The 24,198-nt window shown below is 39.9% G+C and overlaps 1 protein-coding gene across 14 annotated transcripts in view; it reads left to right on the top strand.

The window, feature by feature from the left end:
* NRXN1 (neurexin 1) overlaps nucleotides 1–24,198 on the top strand; it is a 4,168,553-nt gene that overhangs the window by 2,750,718 nt on the left and 1,393,637 nt on the right. For all 14 annotated transcript variants that reach the window (XM_044054788.1, XM_044054802.1, XM_044054867.1 and 11 more), the window contains one exon: nucleotides 20,047–20,220. In XM_044054788.1, coding sequence (XP_043910723.1) covers nucleotides 20,047–20,220 — 174 coding nt within the window. The remainder of the gene's footprint in view (nucleotides 1–20,046; nucleotides 20,221–24,198) is intronic.

Here is a 24,198-nt window from a genome sequence, read left to right as displayed (position 1 = left end):
TATTCCAGTCAAATGCTCTGATCGTCTTGCCTACTTTTGACAGATAACCCAACTTTGGAATTTCACTAGTAGAGCTAGGATACCTTGGATGACCCCTACTGGTTATTCCCAAAAGGACTTAGATTGGATTAGTTGCTTCCTGGAAGTCTTCTCTCCACTAGTTGTCCTAATATTCTTATCTTGTAGCCAATAAGGACATAGTTTTGTACTTTAGGGCATGTAATTTTTATTCTTTGGAATGCCTGTCCCTTTCTTATAGAAATTATGATCTTGTACAAATGCAAAACATTGTATCATCCTCTGGCAAAATGTTTAGAAGTCTGTAGTCTTATATGAAAGCACTGTTTTTTTGGAGTGAAAGGCAGTATGTTTGCTCATATGCTGTTGGAGTACATGTGTTTGAAAATGTGTTCCTGAAATATATACATAGTTTGATTACATGATAAATATTCTAATATAAAAACAAATAGATTTTTAAATGCTTTGCATTAATATCAAAAATATTGATGTGAGAGTGTTCAATCTCGCCGTTTGTTCTTACACACGGGTTCAGAGCTGATCCTCGGCTCCGAGTCGGCCGCATAGCAAAGCTCTGCATCTTAGAGAAGCTCGAGACCAGGCTATATCCCACAATCCTCCCTGCCATTACTCAGATCTAGTTTGCCACTGCAACGGATCACATCGACGAGAGCTCGGACCAGAGAGAATTTTGTTATATTCAGATAAGATTCTTATCTTTCTTGTTTAAAAAGTTCTTATAGTTCTTAAAAAGTTAGTTTTTGATTAGTACTAGTGTGTGTGTGTGTGTGTTATTATAATTAATCCTGTCACATTTTTATAGGTCCCCTTTTGTGGCCTACCTCTTCTTACCCACTTATAGCAATACTTATATATACAATAAATATTTACTTAATAGTTATTAGTTATATAGCTAGTGTCTTAAAATGTTTCATAGTAGAGTGTCTTACTTCTACCGGTTATGTCAGAAAAAGCCAAATCCGGCTTTAAAAGATGTCAGTGTGGACAGAAAATGTCCATCACTGACAACCACACTTCCTGCGTCTACTGTCTTGGCCCTCTCCACCTGCAAGAGGATTGCTCTATATGCCATTCCTTCAGCGGGAGGGTCATGACAGATAGACGCAGGAAACTTATAGATAGGGGACTACTGAAGCCTGCCTTCCAGGAGGCTTTGGACAAATCGGACCAGGCTTCTAAGTCCTCGAAGGGGTCGAAGATGTCGGAGCCCATGTCATCGGCTCCGAGTTCATCTTAGAAGGTTCGTTCGCCGGTTCCACAGACTTCGGGGCCGAGCGTCGAATGTTTGTCTTTCACTGAGCCCCAGGTCTTGGAACCAGTGTCGGAGCTACCGCCACCGTCCATTCTTCGGTCGGTGCCATCTTCGGCCCCTTCGACCTGATCTTCCAGACCATTATCCGATACAGATGTGGATCATGTCGTGCAGAAACTTATGGATAACACGGCCCTTTCCAAGTTGATTGCAGTTTCCTCCCAATTGGTGTCGAAACTAGAAGGCCTCCCTTTATCTCCAACAGGTCCTCCTTCGAGACCCAACCAGTCTTCAAAGCCGGGAGAGGATGAGCTGATGATAGTGGAGCCCTCGGTGCCAAAACTGTCCATTGCACGATCGACACCATTGACTTCGACTCCTTCGGAACCTGTAAGTGAGTCGCGGAGCTGACGATCTCTCCTCGGTTCCGGGACCGAGAGTCGTACCGACCTTTCGGTGCTGACTCTCCCTCTCGGGGCCTCGGTGCAGATTGGCTCAGCTCCATCCTCGGGGTCAAGGCCCACGGCCCCAGTGTCTGGGATGCTTCCATGTTCTTCGGAACCGGAGGAGTCCTCGGCCCGGGGTTCAGGGGTTTTTGACCTTATGAGGAAGGTTTTGTCTGCACAGACAACCACTTCATCGGAGGCGTCTTCTCCCTCCCCTAAGGAGCCGCTCTCTGTTTCTGCCCCCACGACCCATCCAAAGCGTAGAGCACCATTGCCTCAGCCACCCCCAGAGGGTGCCCCCTGTTCCTCGGAGGCCTCACTGGAAGCCCCCTCCGATGAGGTTCCGAGGAAAAGACTGTGCAAGAGGAGGCACTTGGATTCCCCGCAGGAATCTCTAACATCTGACACTGACTTGGATGAGGCAGAGGGGTCCCCAAAATCCCCCTCTGAGGATGTCTCATTTGTGGACATCTTGGAGATCTTAAAACAGAGGGGTGATTAGCAGTCCCTAGCCCCCACTGAGGATGAGTCAGTGTTGCTGAAGGCTTTTGGTGCTCAACCTTCTACCTCCTGGGTTACTCTGCCCTTCGATGAGTTAATGGATTTAATTGCTCGAAGGGGGTGGGAGACACCGGACACAGTGGAACTGGTCCCTCGAAAACCAAGCAAATTTATCACCGCCCCCCAGGACAAGGTTTATCTCACCAAGGGAGTCCCGGTCGACGCTATGGTGGTGACGGCAGCCACTAAAAAGGAGATATCTGAGTCTTCCTCTTCTGTTCATCCTCCTAATAAGGATTCTAGGACTATGGACAGATATGGGAAGAGCGTTTTTAGTTCAGCGACTTTTTCCATGCGTTCGCTAAACTATTTGACACATTTTACACGTCTGCAGAGGGATCTCATCAAGGAGCTGGGAGATACCCTCCAGGGTAACACAGATGCTGCTGTTTCAGATAAGGTAACAGCACAGCTTAACACCCTTACCTCCATAGTGAACTCATCCATGAGGCTCATCTCGTATGCGGCTGAAGGATCGAGTAGAGCTGCAGCTTCAGCGATTGCTCTACGAAGACAATCCTGGATGTGGCTGTGCTCATTTGCAGAAGCCTTCAAGTTTTCCTTTGCCAACGCCCCCTTTGATGGTGCCAATCTCTTTGGGCCCAAAGTGAAGGACACACTAACTCGGTGTGAGCAAGAAGGAAAGACTCTGTCTGCTGTTGGAGTCCATTTTTCCGCTTCAACTAGACCATACCCCAAAGGGCAAAGAGGCGGAAAAATGTGGTTCCGTAAAACTCAGAGATCTTTCCAGGCCACACAGAGTGATTCCCCCCCCAGAGGCAGAAAGGAGGGGGTAGAAATGGAAGACGTCGCCCTGGCGGCAGAGGGGGTCCGCAAAACCAAGGCGACAGGGATCCTGTCCCTGGTAAGCCTTTCCAGCACTCCTGAATGGGGGCCCGACTGTCCTGCTCTGGAGGCAGTCTGGGGTCACTTGGCTTTATACCCACAGGCCTGGCTAACTCTCACCTCGGACTCTTGGGTAAAAAGCATTGTAACCAGAGGATACAAAATCCCCTTCATATCAACTCCACCCCAACAAAGAAGGTTTCCAGATGTGCCACCCCATCTGCGAGGCCCAGCAGCAATAGAAATTTCAAAGCTGCTCAAAAACAGAGTCATCCAGCCAGTCCCGGCAGACCAAAGAGGATCCGGAACTTACTCAAGGTTCTTTTTAGTTCCAAAAAAGACAGGGGACTGGAGACTGATTTTGGATCTCAGCAATCTCAACACCTTCGTGAAGAAGGAAAAGTTCCGGATGGTCATGCTTCAATCGATCCTTCCATTTTTACAGAAGGACGACTGGATGTGCTCGATAGATCTCAAGGACGCATACTACCACATCAAAATGACCAGACTGTCCAGAGATCACCTGCGCTTCCGGCTGGGAGCCAGTCACTTTCAATTTCGAGCCCTGCCCTTTGGGCTCACCTCAGCCCCCAGGGTATTCACCAAATGCATGGCAGTGGTAGCGTCTCACTTGAGACGTCTAGGATTCCGGGTGTTTCCCTATCTGGATGACTGGCTCCTCACTGCCACCACCGAGCGTCACCTCATACAAGCCAGAGACTACACAGTCAACCTTTGTTCCCACCTAGGGATTTCCATAAACTTCAAAAATCTGCCTTACTGCCCTCACAGCATATTTCATTCATCGGAGCAGACCTAGATACACGTTTAACACTGGTAAAGCTCCCTCCAATAAGGGCTTCATCCCTCAAGGAACAGGTTCTTCTTCTACTGCAAAGCAGGAAAGCCCCGGCCAAACTAGTGTTGAAGGTTTTGGGACTCATGGCAGCGTCCCTGATTGCAGTCCCTATGGGGAGATTGCACATGAGGCTCCTCCAATGGCTGCTGTTCACGCAGTGGTCATTCCAGCAGTTACCCCTAGTGCACGAGATTCTGATAACAGATTCTTGCAAATGAGACCTCTCATGGTGGGTGTAGAGTCAGGATCTCACTATGGGTCGTCCATTTGTTCTACCCAATCCGACGGCCACGATAACCACGGACGCTTCTCTGATAGGGTGGGGGGGACTATTTCAGGGAAGAACAGTCCAAGGGGAATGGTCCAACATGGAGTACAACCTGCACATAAATGTTCTGGAAATGAGGGCGGTGTTCCTGGCGTTGCAACACTTTCAAACCCTCTTACCTCTAGGAACAGTAGCAGTTCAGACAGATAACATGTCTGTAGTCTGGTACATAAACAAACAGGGGGGAACCAGATCTTACCCATTATGCAGAGAGGCCATGAGAATTTGGCAATGGGCAGAGTCCACGGGTCGCTTTCTGATAGGAACGCACATCCCGGTGTCATCCAACGTCATTGCGGACAGGTTGAGCAGAGCCATCCTGTTACCTCACGAGTGGTCCCTCAAGCTACAGGTGGCGGAAAGAATTTTCCGCAGATGGGGCCAGCCTTGCTGCGATCTATTTGCTTCCCCGATGAATACCAAATGCAGAAGCTATTTTGCCCTTCTACCCCCTCCGGGGGATGTCCCCAGGGACGCACTGATACACGATTGGCCCCCGGGTCTCCTATATGCATTTCCACCTACCCCCTTGATTCCCAAATTTCTTCAGAAAGCCAGGAACCTGGAAAGGACAATTATACTCATAGCCCCATTCTGGCCTCGACAGATATGGTTCCCCTTTCTTCGAGCCCATCAAACAGAGGAACCGTGGATCCTGGACCCAGTACCAGATCTACTGACCCATTCATCGGGAGTTCCTCACCCGTCTCTTCTATCCCTCAAACTAGCAGCTTGGCTGCTCCACTTCCCTGCCTAGCCAGGTCTGATCTACTTTCTCTGGCAGTTCAACGCATTCTGGTTGCCTCTCATAAGGCTTCCACTACAAAACTCTACAGGAGTAAATGGAAACGCTTTGTATACTGGGCATCTAGCCAACACTTGGACCCCCTAGTAGCTCCTTTACATAAAGTTCTAGAATTTCTATCCATCCTTTTTCACAAAGGAGCCTCTACTTCCACACTAAGAGTACAGTTGGCGGCCATATCCAACTACCATGTTGGTGAGGACGGTTCTCCTATTATGTCCCACAGACTTTGTAAGGCTTTTATGAAAGGATCCTTCCATCTTTGACCGCCTGTCAGAGACCCTTTATTCCCATGAAATTTAAATTTATTATTGTCGCAACTAATGTTGCCACCCTTTGAACCAGCCTCTTCTTGCCTCCTGAAGTTCTTGTCGTGGAAGACACTTTTTCTCGTAGCTGTTACTTCAGCTTGAAGAGTTTCAGAGCTGCAAGCACTATCAGTCAAACCGCCTTACTTAATTTTCCACCCAGATAGAGTCTCCTTGCGAACAAATCCGTCTTTCCTTCCTAAGGTATGTTCTGTCACGAATATTAACCAGTCCATAGAACTCCCTACCTTTTTCAAAAACCATACCAGCAAGTTGGAGTATATGCTGCACAAGTTGGATGTCCACAGACAACTAAGATTTTATTTGGACAGGACTAAAGATTACAGGAAAACAGATTAGCTTTTTGTCGCATTTGCAGACAATAAAAAGGGCATGGCAGTTACAAAACGTACACTATCTAAATGGCTTACTGATTGTATAGCCTTTGTATATTCTAAGTCGAATCAGGCCTTGTCTGCCAAACCTAAGGGCCATTCTACCAGATCAGTTTCCACTTCCTTGGCTCATGCAGCTCGTCTGCCTTTGGACACGATTTGTGCAGCAGCCACGTGGTCTAAACCACATACTTTCATCGCTCATTATAGGGTTGACAAAGCCTCCAAAGACAGGACATCTTTTGGTTCCACTGTGCTTAGGAACGTTCTTCCATGAGTCACTCGGGGTGACGGAGCTAGGGACGCTACCCGTGTGTAAGAACAAATGGCGAGATTGAACACTCTCACATAAAGAAGTTATGTTCTTACCATAACGTTCCATGTGGAGTGTTCATCTCGCCTTTGTTCTTACATTCCCTCCCTTCCCTCCCTCACGTGTTTGGAAGAACGAGTAGGACTAGAGTCTGGTCAAAATGCCTTAACCCCTTCCGGGTTTATTGTTTCTTGCCTCATGGGGTATATTTCGCTACCCTTAGTTAATTTGTTAAGTGAGATAGTGTCTCTGAGTTTTCTGGCAGTGTGTAGCCTTAGCAACTGAGGTTTTTCATTGGTCTGGTTTACTTGCAAACTAGATCTGAGTAATGGCAGGGAGGATTGTGGGATATAGCCTGGTCTCGAGCTTCTCTAAGATGCAGAGCTTTGCTATGCGGTCGACTCCCGTGTGTAAGAACAAAGGCGAGATGAACACTCCACATGGAACGTTATGGTAAGAACATAACTTCTTTTTATGCATGCTCACTGGTATTTTTCTTTAGTAGTACTTCCTTATGGGAAATCATTTTTTGTATTGTATTTCATACTGATCTCATTGTGTACTCTTATTCACATCTCACATGACCATAACTATTGTTCATACCACAATCTATTTTTGGAATAAATTTCTCTTCTGACATTTTTTCTCCAGTACCTTAAATTTTGCAGCTAGCCATATCATCCCAACCATTTCTTGCTAATACTCAGAACACTTCAAGAAATAATTTGTGAAAATAATTTGACAAGTCTAATTATTTTTTTTCTTACTAGAATCATTGAATTGTCATTATTATAGCAAATCATTTCTGCATTGACACACTGTTATCAGTATTATTAACATTCCCATCATTGACTGTCAAAGTCACTAGTGCAAGGTTACTCCATCTTCTCTCAGCCATGGAGTTGCCATCATTGACTTTCAAAGTCACTAGTGCAAGGTTACTCCATCTTCTCTCAGCCATGGAGTTGCCATCATTGACTTTCAAAGTCACTAGTGCAAGGTTACTCCATCTTCTCTCAGCCATGGAGTTGCCATCATTTACCTTCAAAGTCACTAGTGCAAGGTTACTCCATCTTCTCTCAGCCATGGAGTTGCCACAATTGACTTTCAAAGTCACTAGTGCAAGGTTACTCCATCTTCTCTCAGCCATGGAGTTGCCATCATTGACTTTCAAAGTCACTAGTGCAAGGTTACTCCATCTTCTCTCAGCCATGGAGTTGCCATCATTGACTTTCAAAGTCACTAGTGCAAGGTTACTCCATCTTCTCTCAGCCATGGAGTTGCCATCATTGACTTTCAAAGTCACTAGTGCAAGGTTACTCCATCTTCTCTCAGCCATGGAATTGCCATCATTGACTTTCAAAGTCACTAGTGCAAGGTTACTCCATCTTCTCTCAGCCATGGAGTTGCCATCATTGACTTTCAAAGTCACTAGTGCAAGGTTACTCCATCTTCTCTCTGCCATGGTGTTGCTATCATTGACTTTCGAAGTCACTAGTGCAAGGTTACTCCATCTTCTCTCAGCCATGGAGTTGCCCCTCTTTTTCTTCCATTTTCTTCTGTAACTTTGTTTGGAAATGCTGAAATTCATTTATACTTTAGCATTCATGCTTTTTACTATTACACCAATCATGGTAGTATTGAAATAACATATATTAAACACACGGAAAGAGGATACTTTGTCATGGGGTTAATAAGAGAATCCTGTCTGATTAAATCCCAATTATTGAGACAACATAAGTCTGGCAATGCTGAAAACTGAATATACTAATCACTGAGCTGTAACATTTTGTGCTATTATTAAATGAAATGGTGACTGTAAAGCCAAGGAGTAAAGGATTGAGTCAGTGTCACATATTCAAGATGTTTCTGTTTTTCCATATTTGTGCAATCTCGTAGTTTAAATAATTAAGCAAAATGACCTCCCCGCACACACATGAGGGGCGGTTCGGCTTGCACACTACCCTGCAAAATTGCTCATTTATTTTTTTTATTATTTTGCCATTCAGGTGGTTGTGTGATATCTACTTGAATGGCTAGTATGGCTTTGCATATGCATGATAGTTGGCATGAGAAAATGTGAAATCAGTGTGGATTCCTCCAGTAAAGTGACACTAATTCTAAATAAAGACATGCCACATCATGAGAGAAGTTGTAGGATAGCTGCTGGTACTAAAATATTATCGAAAAATGTACACAGGCAGGGTGATTTTCCATATACGCTATTGGTTATGTGAATTTGGACAATTGCACATACCGGTGTACAATTTGTGCTTTCATTCTTTGTTAAGTCTTTTATATTTCTGTGTTGTTGACAAGTCTGCTCAGAAGAAATCCTTAGGTTATATGTTTGATTTCACAATTGTATAGTTATTTTTCCCCAGTGCCGTTCTATTATCTCACCTGCCTCTGAGGCAATCATAAAGCCACTGATCTAATAATGATTTTTAATAATAAAAATATGGATAACAACTTTCAAATCATAATGTTGAACAGCATTGATAGAATGCACCTATTACTGTGACTTCATTGCATGGGTGGCCACTGTGGAGCAGCAGTAAGCATTGCCACCTCACAGCAAGATGTTCTCTGGTTCGATCCTTGGCTGGGGTGCCTTTTGTGCAGAGTCTGCATGTCCTCTCTGTGGTCATGTGGATTTCCTCTGGGTGCTCCGGTTTCCTCCCATATCCCAAAGACATGCCATATGTGGACTGGACACTCTAAATTGGCCCTAGGCATGAGTGTGTGCGTGTGTGTGCCTTCTGTGGAAGGTTGGGCTGGCAACTCGGCACTGTAAACTCCACTGCCAATCATGAGAGGACAGGTGATCCTCTGTGGTGACCCCTAACCTAGAAAAGCCGAAAGAAGAAGAAGGAGAAGACTGTGACTTCATTGCATGGTATTTACACTTGTCGTTCTAGCCTTAATTTAATCAACATTCCCATGCAACACAGTGGCCATTCCATCATAGTGATTGTCTTAATCCACTGTATCATAGTGATTGTTGTAATCTACTGTTAATGACTACTGCATCATAGTTATCATCATAATCCACTGTTGATGGCCATTCCATCATAGTGATCATCGTAATGCACTGTTAATGGCTATTGCATCATAGTGATCATCATAATGCACTGTTAATGGCCATTGCATCATAGTGATCATCGTAATGCACTGTTAATGGCCATTGCATCATAGTGATCATCGTAATGCACTGTTAATGGCCATTGCATCATAATAGTGATCATTGTAATGCACTGGTAATGGCTACTGCATCATAGTGATCATTGTAATGTACTGTTAATGGCTATTGCATCATAGTGATCATCGTAATGCACTGTTAATGGCCATTGCATCACAGTGATCATCATAATGCACTGTTAATGGCCATTGCATCTTAGTGATCGTTGCAATCCACTGTCAATGAGAAACAGTTTGGAAATGTGTGCTAAATCCCCACTATTACTTTGGCTATAAGTGTAGGCATAATCTGCTGCTTCTGTATTGCAGAGTGATTACTTCAGTCTTTGTTTGCATATTGTATCTCAGAATAATCTATTTTAGTAGATCAGTGCCCTGTGGACACCCCTGAATAGCGGCATTTGTGTCTAATTTGTTGTGTATAATCAGCAAACAGCTTATCAAAAATTCAGAGTAATCAGTTATTTCACTAGACAATCAGCACTACAATGTCTCCATATAAATCAAACCATTAATAGTTTAAATAATACCCTGTTATAAATCAAATGTAAATTTAAAAGTACAAGTCATCATTTCTTGTTGCAGAAGGTAACTGTAGGATACATATCAAGAAAAATGACCACATTTAGTTAGGCATTTACTAATAAAAAATGCACAAGCACTTTAACAGTAAGGTATATAGGATTTTGATTGGATTAGATTATGAAATACTGTAATGGATCATGTTTAGAGATTATGCTAGTATGGCAGGAAATGTTGGCTCTGCTCACCTTATATACCGTTAGAGGGCAGCATTGGGTCACAGCAAAATCCTTCAAACTTGCATGCTTACTGCTCTATATTTCCACCCTCTTCTCTGTTGCAAGTGCATAGGATATACTACTCTAGCAATGCTAAGCTGTAAATATATCCTTATTATGGTTCTACACACACACACACACACACACACACACACACACACACACACACACACACACACACACACACACACACACACACACACACACACACACACACACACACACACACACACACACACACACACACACACACACACACACACACACACACACACTCTCTCACACACACACACACACACACACACACACACAGACACAGACACACACACGCACACACACACACATTTTCTGATAGGTTTCTATTACTCTCTGGAAATTGCTCCTTTTGATATTTTTTTATGGCACTATTGATATGTTAGACACTAAACACAGTGAAGTGTGACAGCAGAGGTAAAGAATGTACTGTTGTATCTAAAAGACAGCATTTGGTACCATTATGTTTTACTTTTATATTGTTTCTTTATTTGGTATAAATAAGTACCTCAAACCTAGTTTTGGACTACCCATTTTTTCTACTATGATTGATATCTCAGTTGCAGTTCAGTAGTCCTAAGGAATTTATCTTGTGCTTGTAACAATTTGTAATTTATATGATTTTTCTTATTTTATATATAGCTATATCTATATATATATATATCTATATATATATATATATATATATATATATATATATATATATATATATATATATGTAAACAAACCACTGATATGTATGCAAAGCCGTTGACAATAAATAAGGAATGACAGACTAGAGCATCAGAGTATATTCACTATAATAAAATTTTAAAATATTAATGGTGATGCATTTATAGCCACTGTTTTGCATATAAATATCACTGGCACTGTTATGCTGATGACAGTTTTGCTGCAGATTTATGCATAATAAAAAGAATCACGAAAATGAGCCAAGACAGCAAATGACAGGTTTTGCATTTCATGCCAAAGTCAGCAGTTCACGCTTTGCCTTCAAGATTCAATTTTGAAGGCAGGTAAGGCCAGCCACACAGCAGGCATAAGTCAGGAAGGGCCATAAATAAATTCACAGTAGTTCCTTTTATAGTGTGTAGACTGTATTTACTCTTGGGTGTTGGGAAGACATATAAATGCTCTCTTTACCTTCTTTTAATATTGTGATTTTTGCATTTTAGTCTCATCAAGTATGCATTAGAATTCTAGCAGTTTATTTTCGAAGGTCTTTGTTATTGTAAGAAAGAACGTTCATAGAGCTCAAAAGTGCTTGGATGTCAGAAAAATAGTATAAAACGTTAGTAAGTAAAACCATAAGCAGAGATGAGCATTTCCACGTACAGCAACTATCCTCAAAGTCAACAGCATCGGTGTGTTTAAATGACATAAATGGGAGAATATGCAAAGCAGAAGGTCAGTTTGTCAGATGAAAGAATAATTAACATTGTGATCCAGGCACAGTTTATGTTTGATGAATCAAAGACAGGTAATTAACGTCTCCTAATAACAGATTTGTTTAAATAATAAAAGGAATGCTTCTGATAACAGTACTCCCAGCAAGAAGAAAGCAAAAAGTGGAGTCAGCAAATTTTCATTTTAGCTACTAGGTTGTTTTATACCACCCCAGATGCAGTGTTCACATTATGGGGTACCAGCAAACTTCCATTATAGGGACACCCAATGGGTATTATGCTATCACAGAATCAATCTGACCTTCTAACTCTAAACCTTAATATTAGAAGTATGAACAACAAAATTCAAGAGCTACATACAAATCTAGCACTTTACTCCCCAGACATAGTCCTTCTTATAGAAAACTGGCTCAAACCACACACCTCCAATAATGAGATCATCCCTTCTGGATATAATATCGTACGGCTAGATAGATCAGTAAAAAGGGTAGTGGTGTTGCTTTTCTATATAAAAATCATTTAAAGATTGAATCTTCCAGCCAAGACATCCCATCTTTTAACAATGCAGAAGTATTATTAGCTAAATTTACCCCAAACTCAAACTCAAACATATCAGTCTACTTGGCACCTACATCCATCCTGTTAAAAATAGCAATACCATAGAAAACATACTAAACCATTATCCTAGGGGACTTTAATATAGATTGGTCTGCCTGTAAGTCTCAAAACCCCACTAATGATATTAACCTATATAGCTTTATCCAGACCATACAAAGCCCTACCAGGGTAAGTAGAACATCCAACAAACAATCCACTCTAGACTGGATACTAACCAACAAACAATATCACATCCTCCACTCTGGCTGTCTCCCAGACTCTCTTTAAGTGATCACCACCCTACTTATATTATCAGATAAAAAAACAAATCCAACAAACAAGTAACCTACAAACAAGTAATCTACAAACAAATAAGAAGCACAAAGCAATTTAACCCCAACAACTTTATCAGCTCCCTAAACCATTGCAACTAGCTACCACTGAAACATCTTCCCCTGGAAGATGCTATCCATCATTTCTACAAAAACTTCCTCTCAATACTAAACATGCAAGCTCCTATCAGAACCATACATGTAAAATCTAACTATGCCCCATAGCTAATAAAAGAAACAAGGTCGCTATTAATAGCAAAAGATAAAGCATGGAATCAGTGGTACAAAACTAAAACTAATACTGCCAAACAAAGCTACCAAGAGCTCAGAAACAAGGTTAAAAAACAGATCAAACAAGACCAAACAAAATATTACACCAAAATCCAAACTAAATACCATAGAAATCCTCAAAAGTTCTGGTCAACAATAAAAAACATACTTCAATTAGGTAAACCAACTACCCCACAACCCACCACCTAAATAAAATAGATAACATAGCTACCCAATTCAATAAATACTTTACGGAGTCAATAATAGCCCTATCTAGACAACAACCAACCTCCACTATGCTAGACAGTCCAACTCCTAATGAAACTGGAACTGCCTTCTCTATTCACCCAGTCTCAACTAAAACCATAACAAAAATGCTAGCTAAATTGAAACCTACAACACTAGCCGCTGATAATTGACCACCTCCATATCTAAAAATAGCAGCCAAAGCAATAGCATACCCAGTCTCCATACTGATAAACAGATCCATAGTTGAACAAAAAATCCCAGCCTTATGGAAAATATCCCATATAGTCCCCCTCCACAAAGGCGGTGGTAGTATTGACCTAACCAACTACTGACCCATTGCTATCTTATGCCCACTGTCCAAAATATTAGAGGGAATTGTCCACACACAACTCATGTACTACCTTCAAACAAACAACCTGCTAACTCTGTCTCAACATGGTTTTCATCCAAATCACAATACAACCACTGCCCTACAAACTTTCACCAACATAATAAATCAACAAAGAAATAATTAAAAATACGTATCCTCTATTTTCTTAGATCTATCAAAAGTCTTTGATATGGTGTCCCACAGCAAATTTCTTTCCACCCTTTCTTCACTAAACGTTTGCCAGTCCTCACTTAACTGGTTACAAGATTACTTAAATGGACATCAGCAAGCAGTACTATGGCAAGGAGAACTCTCACCCCTATTACCTATCACCATAGGTGTCCACCTGGGCTCTATACTAGGTCCTCTCCTATTCTCATTATTCAAAAATAATCTCCATATGTCAATCCCACAAGCAACCCTAATTCAGTATGCAGATGATTCCACAGTGATCTGTGCTGCCCCCACCATTCCAGAACTACAGGTAGGTTCATAGGTTTATAGGCAGGTACTAGGCTATTGGCCCTAGGGCCTATATAAGCCTAGCCAAAAAGGTACCCTGGCTATCGCCAACCAAGAAAATTATTTTTTGTGCCCATGTCAAGCAGAGCTACAGAAGTGATCCCTGGGGTGAATTTCCTGTTTCCCTCCTCCCAGGGTGAATTTCCTATTTTCCTTCCTCCCAGGGTGAATTTCCAATTTCCCTCCTCCCAGGGTGAATTTCCTATTTTCCCTCCTCCCTAGGTACTCACCCAAAACTCATTTATTGCAATTGAAAAACGGCTAACCAACTCCCAGTTGATCCTGAACCCCAACAAAACAAGACTTATGCTGTTTCATCCATCCAAAGCCACAGCAGTTCCCTCCACATTCACTATTGAATTTGCTAACAAGACTATAATCTCAACCACTGCCCATACAAAACTGTTAGGAGTAGACATTGACAATAACATGAGATTTGATTTCCACATAGTTCAAACCATTAAAAAGGTCCACAAAAAACTGGGTACTCTGTATAGGAATAAACTATACTTTACAAACAACACCAAAACCACCATAGCACAAACACACTTAATCTCTACCTTCGTGTATGCATCACTAATTCTCACCAACCTTAAGAAATCTGAACTCATAAAACTTGAAACATGCTACAACAAAACTACAAGATTTACAACCAACTCAAACTCTAAATTACATCACTGTACCTCACTCAGACAGCTTAACTGGCTAGAGTTTCCTGAACTATTATGTTATAACCAACTAGCTACGGCCCGTAAACTATTCAATGATAAAGAAAAGATCATAAATCCCTAATAAAAGTCTCCACTGCTAATAATCAGGCTGGAGAATCTCTTTTCTCCAACTGCATAGCTAAAACCTGGATTACTGTACCTTCTAATATATCTACCTCAAATCCACTGCAATTTAAAACTTTACTAAAAACCCGCCTAACCAAAAATTGGATGTGTCCATGTAGGGCTCCTGATTAATCCAGTATGTGTTCCTAAGCTGAATTTAGATGAGAGTCTCTCTCTTAATAGTTATACACAAAATGCATGACATAAATAATGCCGTGTATTACATTTTAGTCTTATATTTCTAATTACACTAAGTGCTGTATACTTTTGTATTGTATTACAATTTAGTATAATGTTTCTAATTACACTGTGTCCTATATTCTATATTTCTAATTATGCCTTACTGTGATTATATTCTATTGTACATTTATGTATTGAGCTACTGTACTTGTATGCATTATTTGTTGTATGTATTATTTTTTAAGTGGAGTTTTTGAGCCCGGGCCTCTGCTTGAAAGGGACTTGCATCCAGTCAGAGTTTCCTGGTTAACAAATGTTAAAATAAAATAAAAAATAAAATGGTGACCCTCACCTCAGCACCCCCTCTACAACCACTATCTCCTGGTTATCCAATCACTGCTTACCCTCTACAGCATCAAATACCCTTTCACTCCTATCTTATTTGACCCCCTTCTTCCACGTTCCTTGTACATACAAGTTTCATTACTCCTAATTCTAGAAGATTTACACAGGTGCATTTCATTCTCAAATAACACAAACCTAGACTGACATGTGGTTACATTTTTGTTACAAACTTCTCTACCAAACCAGGGTACCAAGCTATGGAAGTCACAATTACTCCACCCGTTTTCATACCCATACATGGTAATAAGTTTCACCTGACTAATTTCATGATCTTCTTAATTCATTTCATTACCTTTCATAGATTTCATCTTCTGATTCTGACTGACCAGATCATAACATCCAACAAATGTTCAGGATTATTTTCATGTACAAAGTAAGGATGGCTTAGTTAGCTGGTATATATATTATATATATATATATATATATATATGGGTTCACTTTATAATTTCGAAATACTGAAATACCGAATTTCAATATTTCAAAATTATAAAGTTGAAAACTGAAAATTGCAAAAGTGCATAATCGCGAATTCGAATATCTCGAATTTGCAGTTATGGCTTATGGTACGTGGCGTGCACTGTTGGGAGTGTATGGATGTAGGGGCAATTGAAGGTAAGTGAGTGTTTTGTAAGTGTTTTGTGTGGGAGTTTGAGTGTGTCTGAATGTGTGGATGTATGCATATGTGTGATGTTTGTGTGTGTGCAAGGGATTGTGAAATGTGTGGGTGTCTGTTTCCTTTTTGTGTCTGTGCAATCTCGGAGTTAGGATAAATAAGTAGGGGGTGGGGGTGCAGGGAGCTTGCCCCCCCCCATTTACATGTAGTATAGGTTTGTTTGTGTTTTTGTGTTTGTGTGTGTTTTGTTTGTTGTAGTGTGGGTTGGACGATGTATGTGTTGTGTGGTGTATGATTTGTATGTGTTCGTGACTGTGTGTTTTGCGATTGTGTGTTGTTGGGATTATGGACGTTTGACTTTATGATTTTGAAATACTGAAATTCAGTATTTCAGTATTTCAAAATTATAAAGTGAATCTATATATATATATATATATATTTATTTGTGTATATATATATATATATATATATATATATATATATATATATATATATATATATATATATATGAATATACACACACACACACACACACACACACACACACACACACACACACACACACACACACACACACACACACACACACTAATGATAAGCTATACCCACCATATGGAATATATTAATAAGTTTTAAATAAAGTACAGAAGTAGAAAAAATAGCACATATAGAAGTGCAACTGGTTTAATTAGTGCCCACCCCTTCGTCTCATGAATGATCAGCTTAGTACAGATTGATCCACACCCCCCCCAACTAAAGTAAATAAGTAAATAAATACACAAACAGACACTCCTTCTACTGGCACACGACACGATCCAGGTAGCCAGATGCATGTCCCCAGCCGCAGAAATTCAAGTCGCATTTCTATGCCCTGCCCCAACCCTACTTTAACATATTTTATTAAAAAAACAAAGTGTTTCCTCTTTTAAACTTTACAAAACATTTGCTACACTTTATACCTGCCTGCACAGAGCACTTCAGTGCTCATGTTTTAGTTAAAAAATACACATTGTTTTAAACTGCAGTAAGCTGCTTGCTACAAATGTAGCAAACAGTTGCTAGAGTTTATACCCCACCTGATCAAACTGCTAGAAGTTTTTTTTTTAAGCTGCAACAAGTTGTTGCTACAGTTCAGACCACTCATGCAGCAAATGCAATACTGGCTTTTAAAAGCCGGTATTGCATTAAGAGTGATTGGGTTCAGATGATCACACCCCCTCCAACAATTTTTGTCCGAGGCTATTGCCCCTGTCACTCTGCTCTAGGTATGCTACTAAGCACATATTTTAGTCAAAAAAGTCAAGATAAGATAAAGAAGTTAGCACACTTAGAGTAAACATAAATGTTTCTTAATTTAGTGCAGAACAAAAAACATCAAAGCTCCTCATGTGTCAACCTTATGTAGTTCTCTCAGCTAAACCAATTGTTCTCTTTTTCTTACAGACACAATAAAAATGAAACTCTCCTACGCAGAAACAACCAAAATCTGTTTAGCCAGTTGATTACTTGTAGCTAACATGTTATTGCCTTGTTTTGTTTGTACTAGCTTCTTTATCATATTTTGATTTTTGATTACACACCATATTTTGAGGAGAGTAAATAATGCATGATATGCTAGCTTGATGAATCTTTTTGGCTAACATAACAGATCAAGGGAGTCAGAGGGGTCCAGGCAGCATTGGTTCAAAAGACCCACAGAAGCAGAAAAAAGGAGTTGAATGACCTTAGCAAGACTAATATGCTGAGGAAGCCTCAGCAGGTTTAGAAGTCAGTGCACCATCAGGCAGAAGTAATCGAGTCAGGGGATCACCAACAGTATTAAATGAATTTAGGTTCAAGTCATAATCAACAGACAAGGTTGCCATATATCCAGTGTTAAAGTCTATCTGGATGACTGAAAGCAGATAGCAAACCAGGAGATTAGAAAAGGAAAATGATTTTACAAACTCAAATAATGTACACTGATTATTGGCTTTATTCAAAATGTTGTTGTTGTATCTTTCGGCTTTTCCCGGTTAGGGGTCGCCACAGCGGAACTCCGGTCCGCTAATGATTGGCAGCAGATTTTTACATACCGAGTTGCCAGCCCTGATGTACAACCTTCAATGAAGGTACGCCCATTCACGCATGTCTCCACACAGAAGACGCTTTAGCTGAGAATCGAACAGGACGTCTTACTGTGAGGCGACAACGCTACCGCAGCCCCACCACCGCATCCTATTGGCTTTATTCAAAATAATGTTTCTAAACTCATCATCTCAGTATAATGTGATTGTGTCTGAGAGAGATTAGAAAAAAATAAGACATTTACTTTCTGTAGTAGTGACCATTTTTATTGTAAAATGGACATGGCAAAGGGAGTAAAGTAGGCCAAATAAGGACAGAGCAAAGGGTGTCACTTATATCAGTTTTTTTTTTCTTTTTGCATCTTCCTAAAGTGCAACTTTGATAAAAATGATAGTGTGCAAGTTAAGTTTAGTGGAAATAATGGCCACCAACAAGGAGGGCATTTCAGGGATAAATCATTGAATTATATCATGAAACCTGCTACCTTAGAGAACAGATGCTGACATAATTCAGACTGTCCGGAGAGATCTTTGAATTCTAAAGGAGAAGTAGTAGTCATGTCAATCATTAGGAGTCTTCCTCCGCAACATGGCTGCAGCAGCATACCAAAGACAGGGAGCTGAGAATGGTCTAGCCCTTGTACAGGCTATAAGGGGGTTCATTGTCTGGGGCACAAGAGATGGCTGACCAGAATGCCTGGTGTTAGGCAGTGCGAACAGCAGATGTTGATGTTGTTGGTGCAACAGTGCATGTCCAGCATTCAGAAAGGAATGCCAGTACTGCAGTTATGGCTGAAGCTCTTTGTGTTTGCTGTTTTAACTATAACAAGCACATTGATACATTTGATTGGTTAAATGCGCAGAGCATAGATAACCTAAGTACACTTACGGATAGCTTTTGTTGGCTTGACAAACACATAAAAATATCAAGATAAGATGATTGGCTGTTGTAGGGGGAGGCCCAGTGACTCTATGGTTCATTGGCGTCCAGACCACCTATGCCCTTCTCATGCATCCTTCACTCTGCTGCCTTCAGTTTCTGCAATTGGTGTCTGGTCACTCGTTGACAATCCCTGTTTTACTCTGGTTGCATTCATATGTAATATCCGTAGGAAATTATTCTGTAGGCCTCCATGTTAAGGACTGTAAAATGAAACAGGAGAAGGTGATCAAATGGATGTATCCTGTTTAACTATAATTTGGTGCTGTAGATTTCTGACAACTTTAATTTTGAAAATATAGAACTACCTGCATTTACAGTAGTGTTAGAAGCAAAGACCACTTCTAGAGTATAATATTTTTAATAAGGGATTTTCAAAACTTTGTTGAACATTTTATTAGTGCTGCAGAATTCCTTTACGTTAATGTCTTATACAGCAGTTGCACAGTCATATACATAGCAAGCCACAAACACCATTAATCTAACTCTGGATTCTGTATAGGGCATTTGAGTAACACAGAAATTTATGCTTGCATATCTACTTCTTGTAAGAAAATAATTTGTCATGCATTCATACATTTCTATGTTGAAGGTCATAACAAAGAAGCAATGACTCTGGAGGCTTGTCAAATATATGTTTTTAGATTTTTTGACAGATTAAGTGATCTCATATTGGCTATAGTCAGTGGTATAATCTTAAACAAGGCAATAATTACTTTTATAACACAAAAATGCAAATAATCCATGCTTTCAAAGAGGTCTTATTCTGTTGGCAACCTTTTTAATGTACAATATTCACTTGCTTTAATTTATATGTTTAATGTTCATTTTCTTGTTTCATTGAAAAAAAGAAAAAGATGTATTGTTCAGTATTCTGTTCATACCTAGAGAAACTTCTGTTTAATTTTCAGTTGCTAGCTATCTCCACAGACCTCAGCAAATCTTTCAATAAACTTTATTAAACTAGACAACATGTCTATCTAAGCTTCATTGCTTTACTTTACATCTTTTCTTTACATCTGTTTTTACAATTGTGGCTAATAACTTATTTCTTTGTTTGTTTTCCCCTCCTAGATGATTTGTACATTGGAGGTGTTACAAAAGATATGTACAAAGGGTTACCAAAACTGGTCAGTTCTAAAGAAGGATTTCAAGGCTGCCTTGCATCAGTTGACTTGAATGGACGTCTGCCTGACCTGATCTCCGATGCCTTGTTTTGTAGTGGGCAGATAGAAAGAGGATGTGAAGGTACCGATATCAGCTTCATTTGTTGCATTGATGAGGATAGAACTGAACCATTCAGTCATGTTAAATTGGATATAAATTCATACCCCTTAGTTATTTGTCAGTGCATACATCCTGTTGCAAGTTTTACTTTATGTTTAACATTTGCCATTGTTTTTTTGTTTTTTTTGTTTTTTATGTAACAGTATGTGTTTGCCATTTCTTGCATGATTTCATTTACTAATACTAATATTTTTGTTTAATATATGGACCATCGAGATAGTAAAGTTAGTTGGATACACTTTATAAGCTTTCTGTCATATGACCTGGTTTAGAAAATACTAGATCTCTCGTAAATGACTTTGCAGTTTCTTATACTGATATATAACATTTGTTTGATTTTTGCAAGGATGAATATAAAGCCTGACTTGATATCTCTTGTTTCTCAGAAAATGTTGAAAGATTACTGCCAAATAAACTAGCTAACAACCATGAGCTTCTCTGCACTACACTGAGCTGAAACCTTCTTGTTACAGCTAGTGCTACTTTTTTGCACAATATACTCATCTACAAAATATTAAATGCTGGCTTCTGTCCAGCACTCCTTAGCTGGCTGCAGTTTAGAAACCAGCACATACTCTTAGAAATAATGATGGTATTCAGTTACACATTTTCCCATTCACACTGGGCGTGTGCAAAAGAGCTTTCTGCAAAATACTTCTAGCTGCTTGGAACAATCTTCCAGAGAATATTAGGAATATTATTAAACCAGCTACTGAGTCTCAAGTAACTTGCAGAGACCATCTGTTTAGCAAAAGTAAATATAAATGCTATTTTCCAACATTTGCAGGTGCCGACTGTTTAATACAATTAAAACAACAAGACTGATATAAATGTAATTACCCTTCCCTTTTTTCTACAACCAGTCAACATACAATGCTAATCCCCAGTCAATTACAAAGTAATATCACTTTACATCGCTGTAAGCTGTGTAGTATGCTTACATACAGTTCTGTATTTATAATGAAGTTAAGTCCTCTGCATTGTATATTTAACCATCAGTAATGTCTGCATTGTTATAAATGTCATTTAATGTTTTTCTTATTCCTGTCAGCCCTTAGGTATGCTTTGTAGATAGAAATCTTTGTCAAATGCTTTAACGTCAGTATTTTTTTCTTTCTTCCTTTGTAATCCTCAGTACACTTTGTAGTTATTATAGTTTTTGCCATTATGTTCCTGAACTAGTTCACTTACCAGGTTAGGAAAGTCTAGCTAAAAAACAAATTTGTTTGTGTCTTTCGGCTTTTCCCGGTTAGGGGTCGCCACAGCGGAACTCCGGTCCGCTAATGATTGGCAGTAGAGTTTTACGTGCTGGCTTGCTGGGCCTAACGCACAACCTTCAATGGAGGAACGTCCGTTCACGCATGTTGCCACACAGAAGATGCTCTAACTGAGGATCGAACGGGCAACGTCTAACTGTGAGGCTACAACGCTAACACAGCACCACCACCGCAGTGTAGTTAAAAAACAAATAAATACATAAAATAAACAATTAAGACCTGGACCTAGTAGATGGTCCCGGAGGTACAGGGAATGCAGTGAAAATTATGTGTACACTCTACTTTGCTGAAACATAATAAAATGGTTAAGCTTTTCAGTCAACTTCTTACTTGGACTTCTTAAGAACCATTTGAACGTACACACTCCCTAATTTTATATAAAAATATGATAACATATGGTAAAAATCCAGGGGGATTTCTACTGGTGTTCCTGTATGCTTCCTTGGATATAGAAGCCACCATTGCCTCACCCTTGCCATTCAAAAAATCAGTTTCCTTTTGAGAAATTGGCAAATTCACTTCTGAAAGTTGGTACAATAAAACAATCGAATTTCCAATAAATGCAGAAATGTTGAGTGTTGACATTCTGTTATCCATCTCCATGGCTTCCAGTAGATTCCACAGAACTGAATCATAGCTCATACCAGAAATAAATATAGCCAACAAAACCCCAAACAAGAAACTGCTGCAAGAAAAGGCCAAAACCTGTAAGAAAACAGTCCAGTAGGAGATGGTACCAGGGAGCACATAGAATTCTGCGAAAACAGCAGATGCACTCTACTGAAAAATAACAAAATGGTTAAGTGCTTTTATCCTCCTCTTACAAGGACTTCTTCAGAACTATTTGAACATCATTACTCTTAATTTTATATAAAATACCATACCACATGATCAAAATCCTTGTTACTCTACTGGATACAATTCTTTCAAATGCATTTCTTTAAAAATTATTTTAAAACATTCTCTAGTGCAACATTAAAATTGACTAAGTGCATACTATGAGTATTATATACATGATATTTAAAAAATGAATATTTTGCTTTTTTTTATTTCATCACTCTTGAAATTAAATTACTGTCATTCAAAGTTGGCTGTGACATAGCCTTGTCTTTAATATGCAAGATCAACACCCTGTTTTCCAGTACCCCCACCCCCTCTGTGGGATGGCTACATGTTACAAAATTAAAATCAGGACATTTTCAACTTATTTCTTAAAATTGAAATTTTCTATTTGTGAGAATCAAGTGAATTTTTTGGAGGTAAATGTAAAGTGGGTGCAAAACAATGGTATAACTTGTAACATATTTAGTAAACCCACTGGTTCAAGTCATACTTTAATAAGATTAATGAGGGAGCTTATTCCAGAGAATGTGAATTATATGAGATACGTATCTGTCTCTCCAACGTCCTACTTATGGCACAAGCAAAATTTGTATCTAGAAGTTCTAATTTTTTTGTTTTGTGGATGTCCAAAAGGTTCATCAGAGTAGGGTCCAAATACGCCTTGCAAGCCAGGAATAAATCACGTCTCAATAGTCTGCAGGAAATGGACTATAGTGATAAGGCTTTGAGACAGTCCACATAACACATTGTATGGATGCCTTGTATTTTTTTGTAAGGAACCTTTGCAGACATTCCAGTTGCTGCAGTAGTCTGGTCACATACATATCGAAGGGGGCATTATACTTTCTGATAGGTCTGATGAGGGCTGAGTACAGTGGAATGATGACTTCCATGGACCAAGATGTCATGCCCTTACTTATGAGGTTAGAATCATAGAAGGATTTTCTTACTAACATGACACATGTTGAAGGCTAGTTTATTATTTACATGTGTTCCCAGATCCCTGACTAATGAATCAACTTTTAATGGTGCTTTATTGATGATGTAGTTTCCTGTGGGGACAAATTCCCAAATTGCACTATAATACATTTTTTGATTTTGAATTTTAAGCCATGGCTTTGACACCAGCTATTTGTCTGTGTTAGACCTTCCTGTAGGATCTTTGTATGTTGGGGGAATTCTATGATTGCTTCCAGTTTGCAATCATCTGTGAACTTGGTCAGCTAGGCATCTTTGACATTGGCGTTGACTTCCAAGAAATAAATGCCAAAAAGGAGCAAGCCCAGCATGAATCCCTGAGGACCTCCACTGGTGCCCAGCCTCTTTGTGGATGTGGTCTCACTGATTCTAACCTCCTGGGTCCTACCCATGAGCCAGATGGCTAATCAACATGTTGCTGCCTAATTATGTAAGTTTGTTAACAATGCTTGAATGGGGTATTGTATCAAATGTCTTACTCAGATCATGGTAGGCAGAATGCACTGCTTTACCCTCATCCATTGCCTTGGTGACTTTTTCAAAGAAGTTGGTATGATCTTCTTTTGACAAGGCCTGACTTGGATAAATATGGTGTCTGGAGGTCTCTAATGTCTTTGTTGATCATTTCTATGGTTTTGAAAATAAGACTAATCAGATAATGGGGCTTTACTATCTGGGATCTATTGATGGTTAATAGGTTCATAGATGTGTACTAGGCTAATGGCCCTGGAGCCTTTACAAGCCTAGACCAAAAAGTTTTCCCTGACACTGTGCCACCTGATGTTAGTTCACAGTGCCTCTATCCAGTAGGGCAACTGGAATGATCCCTAGGGTGAACTTT

Source organism: Protopterus annectens, chromosome 1.part2, assembly GCF_019279795.1.
Source record: "Protopterus annectens isolate FY-2018-M chromosome 1.part2, PAN1.0, whole genome shotgun sequence".
Lineage (NCBI taxonomy): Eukaryota > Metazoa > Chordata > Ceratodontiformes > Protopteridae > Protopterus > Protopterus annectens.
This window is presented reverse-complemented; position numbering and strand designations above follow the sequence as displayed.